The sequence below is a fragment of the Chrysochloris asiatica genome, unplaced genomic scaffold (assembly GCF_000296735.1).
Source record: "Chrysochloris asiatica unplaced genomic scaffold, ChrAsi1.0 scaffold00066, whole genome shotgun sequence".
Taxonomy (NCBI): domain Eukaryota; kingdom Metazoa; phylum Chordata; class Mammalia; order Afrosoricida; family Chrysochloridae; genus Chrysochloris; species Chrysochloris asiatica.
In genome coordinates this window covers 593,381-608,944 of record NW_006408584.1, presented here as the reverse complement: position 1 = coordinate 608,944, position 15,564 = coordinate 593,381, and the positions used below count along the sequence as shown (strand labels likewise).

The 15,564-nt window shown below is 35.5% G+C and overlaps 1 protein-coding gene across 2 annotated transcripts in view; it reads right to left on the bottom strand.

The window, feature by feature from the left end:
- The window catches only part of GLRA3 (glycine receptor, alpha 3), a 391,926-nt gene that overhangs the window by 27,962 nt on the left and 348,400 nt on the right, over window positions 1–15,564 (bottom strand). The window contains exons 8-9 of one of the 2 annotated variants that reach the window (XM_006864509.1): window positions 11,733–11,876; window positions 9,450–9,494 (exon numbers count right to left, since the gene is read on the bottom strand). In XM_006864509.1, the coding sequence (XP_006864571.1) occupies window positions 9,450–9,494; window positions 11,733–11,876 (189 nt within the window). The remainder of the gene's footprint in view (window positions 1–9,449; window positions 9,495–11,732; window positions 11,877–15,564) is intronic. The other variant, XM_006864510.1, reaches the window with a different exon arrangement.

The window sequence follows — 15,564 nt, the reverse complement described above, 5'->3', positions numbered from 1 at the left end:
CATACTTATTCAGTCTGTATGTTGACAAAATAATATGAGAAGATGGACTATAATAAAGAAGAAATTGGTATCAAGATTACTGAGAGACTCTTCATCAACCTGTGATGTGTATGTGGAGAGCAAAGAAGACTTGATAGACTTACTGATGAAGATCAAAGGTACAGCCTTCTGTATGAATTCCACCTCAAAGTAATGAAAACAAAAATCCTCACAACTGGACCAGTAAATAACTTCATGACAAAGGAGTCCTGGTATGGTGCTGTGGGTTAGTGCACTGGACTGAAAAGTCGGTTTGAAGCTCAAAGGCGGCAGTTCAGCCTCATCAGTCGCTCCTTGAAAACCCAATACCAGGTCGCTATGGATCAGAACTGGCTCTGAGGTACTTAACAACAACAACAACAAATTGATAAAAGTTTGAATTTGTCATCGACTTAATTTTTCTTGGATCCACAGTGAAAATTAGGCTAATCTGTTGAAAAAGAACACTTGAAAGTGTTAAAGAGCAAAGGTCTCACTTTGAGGACTAAGGTCAATTGAATCAAGCCATGGAATTTTCAATTACCTCACATATATGTGAAAGTTGAACGATGGATAAGGAAGATCATAGAAGAATTGATGCATCTGAATTATGGTGTTGCTGACAAATATTGAAAATAGAGTGGACTGCAAGAAGAGCAAACAAATCTGTCTTGGAGGAAGTATAGCCAGAATACTCTTTAGAAACACACATTTGCGACTTTGTCTTATGTACAGGTCTTAGAGGAGGACATCATGCTTGGTAAAGTGGAGGGTCACCAAGATCAACTGACACAATGGTAACAACAATGGGCTGAAACATAACAGCAGATATGAGAATGGTGAAGGCCCAGACAGTGTTTCATTCTGTACTGCATAGTGTCACTATAAGTGGAAATTGACTCAACGTTAATTAACAGAGTCATTGAATTAATTCATTACTAAATTAATTGCTCTGCTTAGAATTTTCTCATCATAGAATTATCTTGTATTTGTGTATGTGCAGATGTGAAGTGATATAGTGATTTGTTGTTATTGTTGTTAAGTTCTGTTGAATTGGTCCCAACACACAGTGACCTTGTGTAGGATTTCCTAAGCCTACCTTGCAGCTGAAACTATCCTTGTGGTCTAGTGCTTATCCTACAGCACCATCCCAGGACTCAATTGTTGTTAAGTACCTTGGAGTTGGTTCTGACTGATAGTGACCCTCCATAGGGTTTCCAAGACTATAAATCTTTACGGGAGCACAACGCCTCATTTTTCTCCTGTGGAACCGCTGGTAGTTTCAAACTGCTGACCTTGAGGTTGGCAGCCCATCTAGTAACCACTATGCTACCAGAGCTCCTTGTTGTTGGTAGGTGACATTTAGTCAACTCTGGCTCATAGTAACTCCAGGTAAAATAGAACAAAACACAGGTCAATTTTGTTTCAGTTGCACCAAAATCCTATGCTTGAGCCTATTGTTGCAGTCCTGATGCGGCGCTACAGGATGATTGGACTGCAAGTTCAGTTTGAGCTACAAGTCCAATGGTTCAAACCCTCTAGCAACTCCTCAGAAACCCTAGACAGGGTCTTTATTAATCGGAACCAACTCCATGGCACTTAACAACAGCAGCAACTGTTCTTTTTCAGTCTTCCCTATTTATTGTCTCGCTTTCTCATGTACATGAGACAATAAGAAATACCATGGCTTGGGTCAGACCATCTTTAGTCCTCAAAGTGTCATATTTGCACTTTTATACTTTAAACAGGTCTTTTGCTACAGATTTGCCCAATGGAATGCACCATTTCATTTCCTGACTGATGCTTTCACAGATGTTGATTTTGTAAAATGAAATCCTTTTTGGAGGTCAATCTTTTCTCCATTTATTGTGGTGATGTCTCTTGGTCTACTAGTGTAAAAACTCCAACTGATTTTTATAAGTTGATCTTGTACCCTGCCCTTCTGCTGAATCTTTTAATAATTACCAATCATTTTCTTGCTGAGCCTTTGGGATTACATCATCTGCAGGTAGAGTGTTTCTCTTTGTGCCCAATTTGTGAGGACTTTTGTTTTCTTCATTTTGAGATGTCTTCCTTACTGAATGCTATGCTATAGTCTTTAATCTTCATCATAGAGTTTCAAATTCTCTTTGGTTTCAGCAAGCAAAGTTGTGAAAGGTTGTTAAAAATCTATATAAAGATGTGAAGGTTGTGACATCTTTATATCACAATTGTCTTCCCCCAATACTGATGACACATTCTTTCTCATAAAGTCCAGATTCTTAGAAGATTTGCTCAGCATACAGTTTGAATACATAGGGTGACATGATACAATCCTGACACACACCTTTCCTGATTTTAAACCACTTAATATCCCCTGGTTTGAATGACTACCTTTTGGCTTATATGCAAGTTCTGCATGAGCACAATTATGTTCTAGAACTTCCATGATCTGAAATACTACCTATAATTTTTATAATATGCATTTTATATGAATTAGGTTTTAGTATATTCTCTAAATTTGATAGAAGATATGCCACAAGTTTTTCAAATGTCAGATGAGTCACCCATAGTGAAGAAATTTCAGCAGTGCTTTCAGACTAAGATACACTGGAAAAAGGATGTGAAGGTCTACATCTGAAAATTTTGGTCAGTAAAAACCTCATGAACAGTGATATTAGTACGGAAGTATGTTTTTTGAGATAATTTAATTTTCCAGAAAACTCTTCATATTATATTTCTAATGGACCAAATGCTAAAAGATAAGAAAGTAAAACAAACACAAAAAAATGTTGAGACAGTATTTGTTAGTCAGTACATAATAACAATAAGATTAAAGCTCTTTGCCATTCAAAATAAATATAATAATAAAGGTTAAACCAAAATTTTTAAATGTACTGTAAAACATGGCTGATTAACAAAATAAAATTAAATTAGAAAAATGTTTCATTAATTCAGCATCTGTATCATAATGCAGTATATCCTAAATGCCTTTGCATTTTGTTTAGATAATAATGCAAATGACCGATTCATAGAAAATGCATATTATAACAAGAATATTGCTATTGTTGCTGTTGTTAAGTGCTGTTGAGTTGGTTCTGACTGTATAGGATTTCCAAGGAGCAGCTGCTGAGCTTGAACCACTGACCTTGCAGTTCAAACAGACCTGGGAATCCAGTGCATTAACCCACAGTGTCATACCAGGACTCTAACAAGAATATTAGAGATAGAAAATGCAAGGTTAGTTTAAGTTTCTACCATCAACCATAACATATTCACATACTACATATGAGGTAGGAACTAATTTCAGATTCTCAAAAATGACATACACACAAAACACTACTTGCATGGTGGAGTGATTAAGGCATGAAGATGGCCTATGCATGAGAACAAAACAATCTAAGAGAGACTGATGTAATGACTGGGCAAATTGTTTTAAGACATGTTGTTAAAAGTCTGTTCTGATTAATAACAATCCTGTTTAGGGTTTCCCAGACTGTAAATGTTTATGGTAGCAGAAAGCCTCATCTATCTCCCTTGAAGCAATTGGTGGGTTTGAACAGCCAACCTTGTGTTTAGCAGTCCAATGTTTATCCTACAGTGCCACTGGTGTTCCTTCCTTTCAGATGCAGCAGCATTAAAAATATTAATTGTGTTCCAGTATTTTTTCTTTTGTTGTTTTCTTTGAAGAGTTTAAACAATCAGGACGTTCAAAAGATTATCCTAAAGGTCTTACTGTTTATTTATTTCTTATACCTTTTAATTGTCTAATGGGAGAATGACAGAGGGCAAAAAGGGAACTGCTAATAATTTCCATGTATTCAAAATGTGTATATTTCCCTAAAAATTGCTAATAAGTATAGAATTTTTTGGGGGAGGGATCACTACTATTTAGAAAATTTTGTTAAAATACAAAATGCAAAATAATTTTAAAACAGTTTTGCTAAATACGTGTTAACCTCAAATGAATATTCATACATCTATCTACAGTCATCTATAATTTAGAAATGGAAGGCTTAGCATACTTTACAGATACAATTCAATTGTAAATATAAAATTATTTTAAATCAAGTCTCCAAAACTTTACATTTATTATACATGTCATATGGATTAGCTATGAATCAGCCAAGTTTATACTTGGCACATTAATGTTAGATGCAGAGACTAGAGATGATTGAGCAGCACAAGATAGGCTTAAAAGGATGAATGTAATGACAGATTACAAAAATGCAACTCAAATATTATACAGAAAAAGTGAAAAAATAAATGTGATAATTTATTTTTAAAACATGTATTTCTATCATGATGTACAATAGTCCTTCAATGTCAACTCGTAATTATGGCATTACATAAAATGATAAAGAGATCATGTGTTTACACATTAGTATTTGTATACTAGTTATTTTTGAGATAGAAATAATTTAGATTTAAATAGAGATCTTATTACTTTATTAAATATTATTTTCCCGAACAGATGTCTCAGAAAAGATATAGGTTCAAAAATTATCTGTGCTTAACACTAACTCTAAATACTGGTTTATAGGAAATAAATACATTCTTAAAATGTTATATTACTTGAGAGAATGACTTATCAACTCATGAGTATCATCGTCATTCAAATAAAATTTTGTCTGAATAAAATTATTGGAATCTACTTTTCTCATGTATATATGTGAAAAAAGTTCCTAAGTACTACTCTGTCTATTGAAACAATATAGAATAAATTAACCTAGAATGGAAGAATGACTGCACAACTTTACATATGTAATAACACATTAATTTTCAATGTGGTGCCTTATCACTTAAACCCCAATAAGTATTCACATATATGTGCATTTTTGTCCTAAGACTATAGTGTTGAAAACATGCACTGGCAGAAAAAAATCAATTATGTATTATCTTTAAACATTAGCTTTAGTTATGTTTTAAAGTAAGACAGCATGCAAATACACAAGTAAATAAATATGTAAGCAAATAAAATAATTTTCATTTTATGTATAGTCAGAATGCAATCAATGATATCTTTATGCAAAAAGGTATTGTGCTTAGCAAAATAATAATTGGTCATGATTTCTTAAATCTAGAAGTAATGGACCATCCCTACTTTATTTGTTTATATTAAAAAAAAAGATACCCATTGTCATCGAATAGATTCTAACACATAGTGACCCTACAAGTCAGTATAGTACTACCCAATAGCCAGAGTGCTCCTTGGAGGCCAGGATGGCCAAACATCGTCTCTCATACTTCGGATATATTGTCAGGAAAGACCAGTTGCTGGAAAAGGAATCATGTTTGGTAAGGTGGAGGGTCAGAGAAAAAGAGGAAGACCCCCAGCGAGATGGATGGGCAAAATGGCAGCATCAATGGGCTCAAGCATGCAAAGATTGTGAGGTTGTCCCAGGACTGGGCAGTGTTTCATTCAGTTGTGCATAGGGTAACTATGAGTCTGTACCAACTCAATGGCACCTAACAACAACAATAGTGTTTTCAGGGCTGTAATTTCTAGGGTAGCATAGTGGTTACGAATCGGGCTGTGAACCGCAAGGTCAGCAGTTCGAAACTACCAGCTGCTTCACGGGAGAAAGATGAGGCTTTCTACTCCCGTAAAGATTTACACCCTCGGAAACCCTGTACAGGGTCGCTATGGGTCGGTTCCGACTCCACGGCACTTAACAACAACAGGAGTCCTGGTGTGGCACTGTGGGTTAATGTGCTGGACTGCAAAGTCGGTTTGAACTGCAGGGTCGGCGGTTCAAGCTCAAGCTGCTCCTTGAAAACACTATACAGGGTCGCTATGGTCAGAACCAACTCGACGGCGCTTAACAACAACAATAATGATTGGAGAAACAGACCGCCACATCTCTCTTGTGCTGAGTTGCTGGTGCAGTCCAGTCACTGGCGTTTTGGTTAGCATTTAAGGCTTTATTCAGATTCACTAATAAATAGTCCTTAAAAATAATGGGGTCTTTATACATAAATGATAAACATACAATAACAAGTAGGAAGACAGAGGTAGTAGGAGATTTTGAGAATGTTTTCTTGCAGAAAGTTGTTGTATCAGTACATTGCAATACCAAAGAGGATAAATGAAATGCATTAATTAATGCAATCCCACTTCATTCATATATCACAAAAAATAATATATGTAGACAAACAATTTGACAAGTCTATACGTACACAGGATTTAAGTAATATCATAAATGGGAAGAGCAGCTTTTATCCAAAATACTTTTATGTCACACATGCATCCATACATATAGAGCACTGGGGAGAAGCATATAAAAGGTCAGGGGATAATCAGCACACAGCAGGCTTTGGGCAGTGTGGGGTGGGGAAATCTGGATACCAGGAATTTTTTTTTTTTTTTTTTTTTAATAATAGACAATTCATTGGTGCTTTAATAGTAGACCTGAGTAGAGGAAATACATATAAAAGAATGCATATTAAGACAATGGTGAACCAAGCTAGCCCTTCCTTAGGAATAATATTTACATTCATATAAGGTTCCCTGTTTTGACAAACTTTCTATAATGAAGTTTTTTGTTTTGTTTTTTTACTTTGCCTATTCTGTGAAATCAGGACACTGAGAAAATTTATGAAAACATGCTCATGGAAATAAAAGGCATAGTTAAACTTTAGACTCATTATTTTAAAGATTTAGACTGCTCAGACTCTTTCTGAGAAAAAGCTATAGTTTTAAATAAATAATTCATCCAGTCAGCCTAGGGTCTTTTACATGTAGAGACTAACTTCTGAAATGTACAAAAAAAATACACAAAAAACAAAACAAAACAAAAAAATAAGTCAAATAGATGTATAGTAGTTTGTTACATAGATTATTAAATGCCATCAAGTTGGTTCCGACTCATAGTGACCCTGTATAGGGTGTCTGAGGAGCAGCTGGTGGGTTTGAACTGCTCACTTAGTGGTTCGCAGTTCAGTGCTGGTCCTACAGTGCCACACTAATAATAATTAGAATATTATAAAATCATTAGTATGACTATATTTTATAATGTATATATTTGTTTTATCATATTTCTTTTAAAAAATAATTTTTATTAATCTATGGGGTGAATAAGCCTGGTTTTGTATTAAAGTTTTCTTGCATTGTTTTCTAAAGCATTTTTTAATTAAAGATGTGCTTTCGGTTATAAACTCATTGCCATGGAATAAATTCTGACTCATACTGACACTGTATAAGGCAGAGTAGAACTTCCCTACACCTAAGGTATGGCAGTTACGTTATATGGTCTAGGTGCCACTTGTGGGGGATGCCAATGAGAAGTTCTACTCATCATGGTGATTTCTACAGCCGGCTATGAGAGAGCAGCTAGCAATTTAAATGAATTGTCCTAGGCACTATTTTCTGTAGATATGCCTCTGATTGAACTGAGCCATTTTGGTCAGTAGTCGAGCACTTTGAACATTGTGCAAGCTCAGTCCCTTTGTTTATTTATGGGTGAGTTAGCTATGTTTTTCCAAACCTATATATCTGTAAAAGCAATGGTTCATGCATAACAACTGTTAGAATAGAGAATCAAGCACTGTTTAGTTCTGTTGTACATAGGGCCACTATGAGTCCGACGATGCCTAACATCATTCATCTGTCATCTATCTATCTATCTATCTATCTATCTATCTATCTATCTATCTATCTATCTATCTATCCATCTAGCCATCTATGTATATGCTTATCTATCTTCCAAAATCTACATGTTGTTGTTAAGTGTCCTCGAGTTAGTTCTGATCCATAGTGAACTTGTATAAGATTTCCAAGGCACAGCTGGTGGGTTTGAACTGTAGATCATCTAGTGTTGAACCTACAGCACCACACTCATTATGAAAATTCCATGCAATTAAAAGATTTGCTTTTAAGCTTATGAAGTAAAGGCAATTGATTCATTTGAGATTATTTTTCCAGGAATGAAAAACAAAAGGACAGTAGCTAAGATGGAAAATACCATGCAATTTCAGTAGCAAAGAACATAGTTGAGTGATTGTATATGATAACATAAAAGCTTAATAAATATTTATAAATAATACTGCGCCTAAATATGTCCTGAAGGAGTCCTGGTGTGGCATTGTGGATTAATGTACCCAACTGCAAAGCAATTTGAACTGCAAGGTTGGTGGTTCAAGCTCACCAATTACTCCTCAGAAATTCTATACAAGGTCATTATGGGTTGGAACTGACTTGATGGCACTTAACAACAACAACAAATATATCCTGAAGTTGAGATTATTGAAATTTTCATCTAACCTGTTGGGTCTGAAGTACTTCTTAGCCAGAGATGCATAGTAAAATCATCTGGGGAGTATTTAAATGTACTTTACCTAAGAAATTTTACTTTAGTAGACCTAACAATTTGTACATGATTCTCCATGCTAAATTCTTGTATTTGGCAGATGTATATTCAGGCATTGAATATTATATTTATCCAACTCTAGCTATCTATGGAGTCCTGGTGTGGTGCTGTGGGTTAATGCGCCAGACTGCAAAGCCGTTTGAACTGCAAAGTTGGTGGTTCAAGCTCACCAGCTGCTCATTGGAAACCTTATATAGGAATGCTATGGGCCAGAGTCTACTCAATGGCACTTAACAACAACAACAACAACAACAACAGCTATCTATGGACCAATATTCGCTGCCCAAGACTTCTTTTCTAAACATACAGCTATTATATGAGGGCATGTATCCTTGTGATTTTTATTATTCAACAATTTCAAAGGATGTTACTTTCAAAATCAGTATCATTCATATTCTAAGAAGAATGTTACCATAAGTTGACATTAAGAACAAATTCTAAAATTATAATTATATAGACTGTACAAAGCATTTTAAGGAGCTCTGGTTGCATAGTGGTTATGAATAATCAGGTTGTGAACTTTAAGGTCAGCTCTTCTGCTGGAGAAAAGATGAGGCTTTCTGACCCCATAAAGATTTACAGCCTCAGAACCCCTGTACAAGGTTGTTATGAATTGCAACCGACTCTACGGCACGTAACCACCACCACAAATCATTTTATTGCTTTTGATATTTTTATTTTCTGGCAAGTGGGACTACTTTTGAACTAATTTTATCAAACTACATGCTTATTTATTTTATATGCTTATTTTTAAAGAGATTATTATAGGTATTATGGGATATATATGACATTTCTCTTTAATAGATACTTAAAATCATCTTGACAAATGAAACAACTTCATTAATAACAACAATATTTTAAAAACCTTTCACTGAATAGGGAAGACAAGTAAAGTTAAAACAACAACAACAACAAAAACACAACAACAGAGACCATCCTCAGCTAAAGCGAGGCAGAGTTGGTTTAGCTTTAAATCTGGAAGGGGCCATATTTCTCCACCAAACACTGCCTGGGAGCAGATATGCTGTCTGCTTTTCACAGATGACCACATGCCCATATTTAGTGTTAAGAAAGTGGATTTACCGTGTCTGAGAAACGGTAAAACTTCTCCAATGCAAAAGCTTCTGTCTGTGGGAAAGTAAAGTGGACCAAGAGAGATTGAGAACCCAGAGAATCAAGTCACATATGAATAAAATATAATCGTACAATTGGTTTTAATTACATATAGCATTTTTAACATACATGTGTATTAATTAATAGATTTTTCACGTATGCAAAATACCCGTCTATGAAGTATGAATTGAACCTTTTAGAAAATGTGATTTTCTGCACTAAATATTAATTACAATATTTGTTTCCTGAATATTTTAAATACTGTTGGAAAATTATAAATTGTTATTTTTGCATTTCAATATTTTACCAGATTTCCAATCACTGAAAAAAAATGGATTTTGCCATGTCTCTGTAAACTAAAAAGTGAAGAATATAAAATATTTACTCCCAATTATTTTTTATGTATGATAAAATGGAAAAAGAGCTGCTTGGTCAGGCTAGTTTTTGTTTTTAAGAACCAAAACTGAGTGTCTGAACTTGTAATCTATTATTTATCCATTGCATATTGTGATGCTGGATGTGTTATGGATATAGAATATGTTTGATCTCTCAGATTCCATTCATTTAGATACCACATCATAATATCCATTTTTAATGTTTGTAACACAAGGTTAATATATTCTGAATTGTATAGGAAGAAAGGAGATATAGAAAAGAAAAATAAAGTGTAAAAGCAAATCAAAATGATAGGGAAAATGAGTATTGCTTTACTTCACATTAGTGCTACTGAAAAAGAATATTGTCTTTATCAGTCACTAATTGGAAATAAAGACAAGAACATCTCTCTTGTGACAGAACACATGGTCCTGCTTAGTGTTTCAGTTAGTGTTAGGTATCCTAAGAGAAAAGTGGGGGCTGTAGGAAGAAAAGAGGAAGAAAGAAGCAAAGAAAGAGAAAGGGAATGAGGAAGAATGAGAAAAATGTAAGTAGATTGTGTGTGGTGGGTAAAGGGAAGGGGACTAAAAAAATTTAATTTCTCCATTATGATGATATATTTCAATGCACAAATACTATGCTTTCCTTTCTATGGAAATTTAACTAAATGTAAATTTAGTATTACTTTCCTATCCAATATGTCTAACCAACAATCATCTAATGCTCATGTTCCTTTCATGCTGCCATGAATTAATTTCTATTGGAGAAGTGCTGATTTGAGGAGGATGATTAGACATGATTGAATATATATATTTTTTGAATATCATTAATACCAGATACTCTTTTAAGTACTGACAGACTGTGGCTTAATGCTTCAAAAAAGTTTATGAATATATAAATTGCAGTCAATAATTAAGAAACTAGTATGAATCTTTAAGGAGTTCAAAAATTAAATCCTTTAAAACATGCATTAAAATTAAAATGCACACATATGCTTTAGACTATTAATATTAGAACTATGTTTTGACATAAATACTTAAGTATAGTGGATCTTAGCCACAATTCCTCCTGTTATAGATATTGGATATGGACATTTATTTACTGCTTTAAATGTCACTTGCCTTTAAAATGACAGTCTCTAAATTTATATTACAAGCAAACTCAGACTTGCTGGTCAGTAGACACTCCCCCTTACCAAAAAGGAAAAGAGGTTGGTCAAAACTGTTTGCCAGTAAGCTGAGATGCCATTATAAGGCATAACAGAGAGAAGCAACACCACTCTGAATGCCCAAATTAAGTTTGATTATTTCTACAAATCCTCTAGTCTTAGATTGATGTTCTAAATAAATGTTCTTTGCTGTTCAACTTTCATCTTTTATCAGAAATTGTTCTAGAAGAAATGTTTTAAGAATGCAAAAAGTATGCATCAAAAAGAGGCTACATAGCTTTACATAAGTTTACCATCACAGTGTTAGTAACATTTGATGGAAACAATAGCATTAGTTCAAAAGTAAGAATAACTTCAAAATTATATTTGATTGCTTACATCAAGTGAAACCATTAAAGACACATTTTAAATTGCAAATAATGAATGTTATTTTTTGCTACTTGAAACAAAAAACAACGGTATTTTAGGAAATGCATTAGGAAGACATTGGTACAGTTCTCATGTCACCAGATATGCTGTGTAAAGTATATTGAGGCGTCACCATTTTATCCCTGAAGCTATTTTTGACATATATGTTTCAAATATGAGAAAACCAAAGCAATACCATAATTGTCCCAAATTCCCTTTCTGTTAATCTCTATTAAATATAAAAAAATCAGCTTCCAGTGAAAATCGGTATCCGAACAAACTCAATACATTTAATTGCTTACCTTATTCCTTCTCTTTCGTCGAATTCTTAGAAGTTCTTTGTGTTGTCTTGAAACAAAATTTACAGCTGCATATTCCAGAAGTGCTGAAAACACAAAAAGGAGGCATACTGCCATCCATATGTCAATAGCTTTGACATATGAAACCTAGGCAGGAGAGAAAGAGTAAGCAAAATGACTTATACTGTTACTTCCACTAAAAACAAAATGTAATGTTTCTTATTCTGAATTACATCATTTACATTGCAGTTAGAATAAAAAATAACAATTTGTTTACTTTATAATTCTTCAGGAATTAATTTTGCAAAGTTGATATATTGGTGGTGGTATGCCATGGAGTTGGTTCAGACTCATAGCAACCCTGCACAGAGTTTCTGAGGCTGTAAATCTTTACGGGAGCAGAAACCCTCATCTTTCTTCCGTGGAACCTCTGGTAATTTCAAACTGCTGACCGAAAGGTTAGTAGCACAGCTTGTAACCACAACACTACCAGAGAGCCTTTGTGTATATTACATTTCTTTACCTTGTTATACTACATTTCTTTTTATTTTTTAATTAGGAATTAGCCCAAAAATCTGATATAAGGAAAAAATAAGAAGATATGTAATGTTACCTCCAAGATAGTATAATACTTGAAAAGTATGAAGTAGCATCAAAATATAATGTTGTTGACTTATAGTGCCATATTCTCTGCAGTTAAAACGGTTAAAAAAAAATTTCAACATGGCAGAACAGATAACCTCAAAGAGTAACACAAAGAACTTCCACGTTACCCAGTTGTCAACATTTAACCATCTCTCTCTTTCTATGTGTGTTATATATATTTCAGGGGGAAATATATAAATGTATACATACATTTCCCTGAACCATAGTTACTTTGAGTATTAGAACCTTACACTTGGGAAATTTTTTATATTGATTTTTCGTATCTTCTGTGTTTTGTGTTTTTCCTTTTTCTTCATTTTTAGTTTGTTGTTATTGTTAAATGTCATCAAGTTAGTTCCGACTAATAGTAGCCCTATATAAAGTTTCCAAGAAGAAGCTGGTGGTTTAAACTGACTACTTGGTGGTTAGCTGTCCAGTACTTATCCTACTGTGACACATCTGGACTTCATTTAGTGAAGTTATTTTTGTCTTGTTAGTCTGTGAAAATTTTGTCTTGTTAGTCTGTGAAAATCTGATCAATTTTAGGTTGTGTTTTTGAAGGGAAAGCAGTTTGGTATATAAGGGTAAAGTATGGCTGTTATTGTGAGGTGCCATTCAGTAGGCATGACTCATAGTGACCCTGTGTTCAATGGGAGGAAACACTGCCTGGTCCTACTCCATCCTCACAATTGTTGCTATGTTTGAGCTCATTGTTGAAGCTACGGTTTGTAGTACAATGGATTACTTCATATGACTCTTCTACCCATAGTCCTTGTAACTTCCACCAAACAACTTTTTCCTGTCAGGTGTGGGTGAAAATGATGTGAGAAGATGCTTCTATGATGATATGATTCAGTTGTGATTGTTAACAGAGTTAATTGTAGTTGTAAAAACTTGTAACTCTAAAGTAGGTTTTAAAATGAGTCGTCTCAGAAACAGGAGTGAGGATCACACTACCATCAAAGAAGACGAGCCAGTGGTGCAGGATGCCATTTGGACACTGAAATCTCCAAACATTGATCCTCCGTGGCTCAGCAGCAAAATGATGTGACACCAGAAAAGTAGCAGAGGAGCAGCTACAGCAGAATCAAGAGTTAGAGAATGAGAAGACAGTGGTGAATTTCACAGCCCACAGAGAAAAAAAGATGACTTTGGGCAAGAGGTTAGCTTGCAGATTGGGCACTTAATTGGGGGAGCTAGGTTTTCTGATCTTTGGAGCTAGAGCTGAGTGCCTTCAGACTGAGATTAATGGTCAAGTTATGTGTATTGTGATCATTTAGCAGCAGCCCTAAAAGAACTTTGTAACATTGCTTCAGTAAGGCAGAGTCTAAGCCAAGGGCCTGAGGGCCAGAGAGGCCCATCTGTAGGCACGGCAGAGGAGAAGTTGTCCTTACTGCAAGAACTGTGCTATGAATACCTCTGACCCTGAATTGTAACCTATGACCTTCCCTAATAAATTATGAGTTTATTATGATATATGAGTATGTTGTTTGAGTTCTCTGTGTAGTCATTCCTGCAATGAATCATCAGATCCAGCATGAGTTGAGAGTGCTGTGGGAGTGATGGTTAGTAACACTTCTTGCACTGTATCAATATATTTCATAGAGGGTCTTCCTGTTTTCCACTGACCATATACCACTACTCCTCTGTCAGTTTGTCATACTGTGGTGGTTTGTAAGTTGCTTTGATTCTGGAAACTATGCCATCAGTATTTTAAATACCAGCAGGATCACCCATGATGGACAGGTTTCACATGCGCTTCCAGAAGAAGACAGACAGAAGAAGGAGTGACGAACTATTTCCAAATATTTAGTCACTGAAAACCTTATGAATAGCAGACAAACACTGTCAGATATAGTGTCCGAAAATGAGCCCCTCAGATTGGAAGGCACTCAAATGCGACTAGGGAAGAGTTGCCTCCTCAAAGTAGAGTTGACTATGATGATGCAAATGGAGTAAAGCCCATGAGAGAAAATCCCTTGGAACCTTCATTTGCTGATGGGGCACAACTTAAAATGAAGAGAAATAGCTGTAAACATCCATTAATAATCAGAACATGGAAGGTACAATGTATGAATCTAGGAAAATTAGAAATTGTAGAAAATGAAATGGATCCCCTCAGGGCAAACCCCTTCCAAGACTAAGACTCAATGGTAATACATGTTCTGTGCAATGACCATGTTCATCACTGATAAGGGAAAGTGAGGGAAAAACACCAGTAAAGCTGCACGCTAAAGCCCTACAACATTCAATAGACTCCTGGGAACCCAGCTAGAGACCTGGTCGGCCAGCAGTGTGGCAAGACCTGAGGACTCTTGGGCCCAGAGTCAGTGACATAGCCACAGAGGACTAGAGTGGAGAGTAACACGTCCAGCTTATAAGAAGAGAGAGAATATGCATAAGAAGTTGCACACTTGCAGATAATACCCACTCAACTTGGCTTCAAAGACTAGATGATCAGAGATCAACTAAACCAAGAAAGAAGAGGAAAAAAAGAATAATCTGACACAATTTGATGAACTTGACCTACACCTATGGGTGAAGTAGCTCAAAAGAGGGAAAACATCTTTACAGCTAGGATCATTCCCACCTCCTCCATACACAAAGTTAGACAGTGATGGGCAACTTGAACATTGGCTACCCAAAATGTGGAGGCTACAAAGGCAAAAAGTGACTGGTTTATAAGTTTTCAAGAGAGAACTTAGATCCAGAGGGTGTGGAGGAAGGTAGACTCTCCACTGAGTAGTATCCAATCTGTCTGGGTGGGGCTGATGAAAAGAGATGCTAATAGGTCTATTGTGATACAATAGTGAATAATTGTTATCAGGACTGATTGTGAGGGTTGGGAATGTAAAGGTAGACAATTTGCAGCAAGGAGGGGAGTGATTAACTTTGCAGTCTAGGAACGGAGATCTCTGGGACCATCAAGGGAGAAGAGCAGCGAACAGGACCCTACCCAGAGAAGCAGTGATGCCAGAGATGGCGGCAGAGATGATGATGTGGAGAGATGGAGCGGCTGGGGACTTTAGACCCAGAGAGGGAGTGGGGCTGTGTGCTGATGAACAAGGGGCAGACTTGCAGGATATAACCTTTGGTTGGTTAATGATGCATGGAGAAGATTGTAACCATGACAATGAAATGATATAGGATAAGAAGAATCTAAAGCTAATGTGCTCCCATGTAAACTATC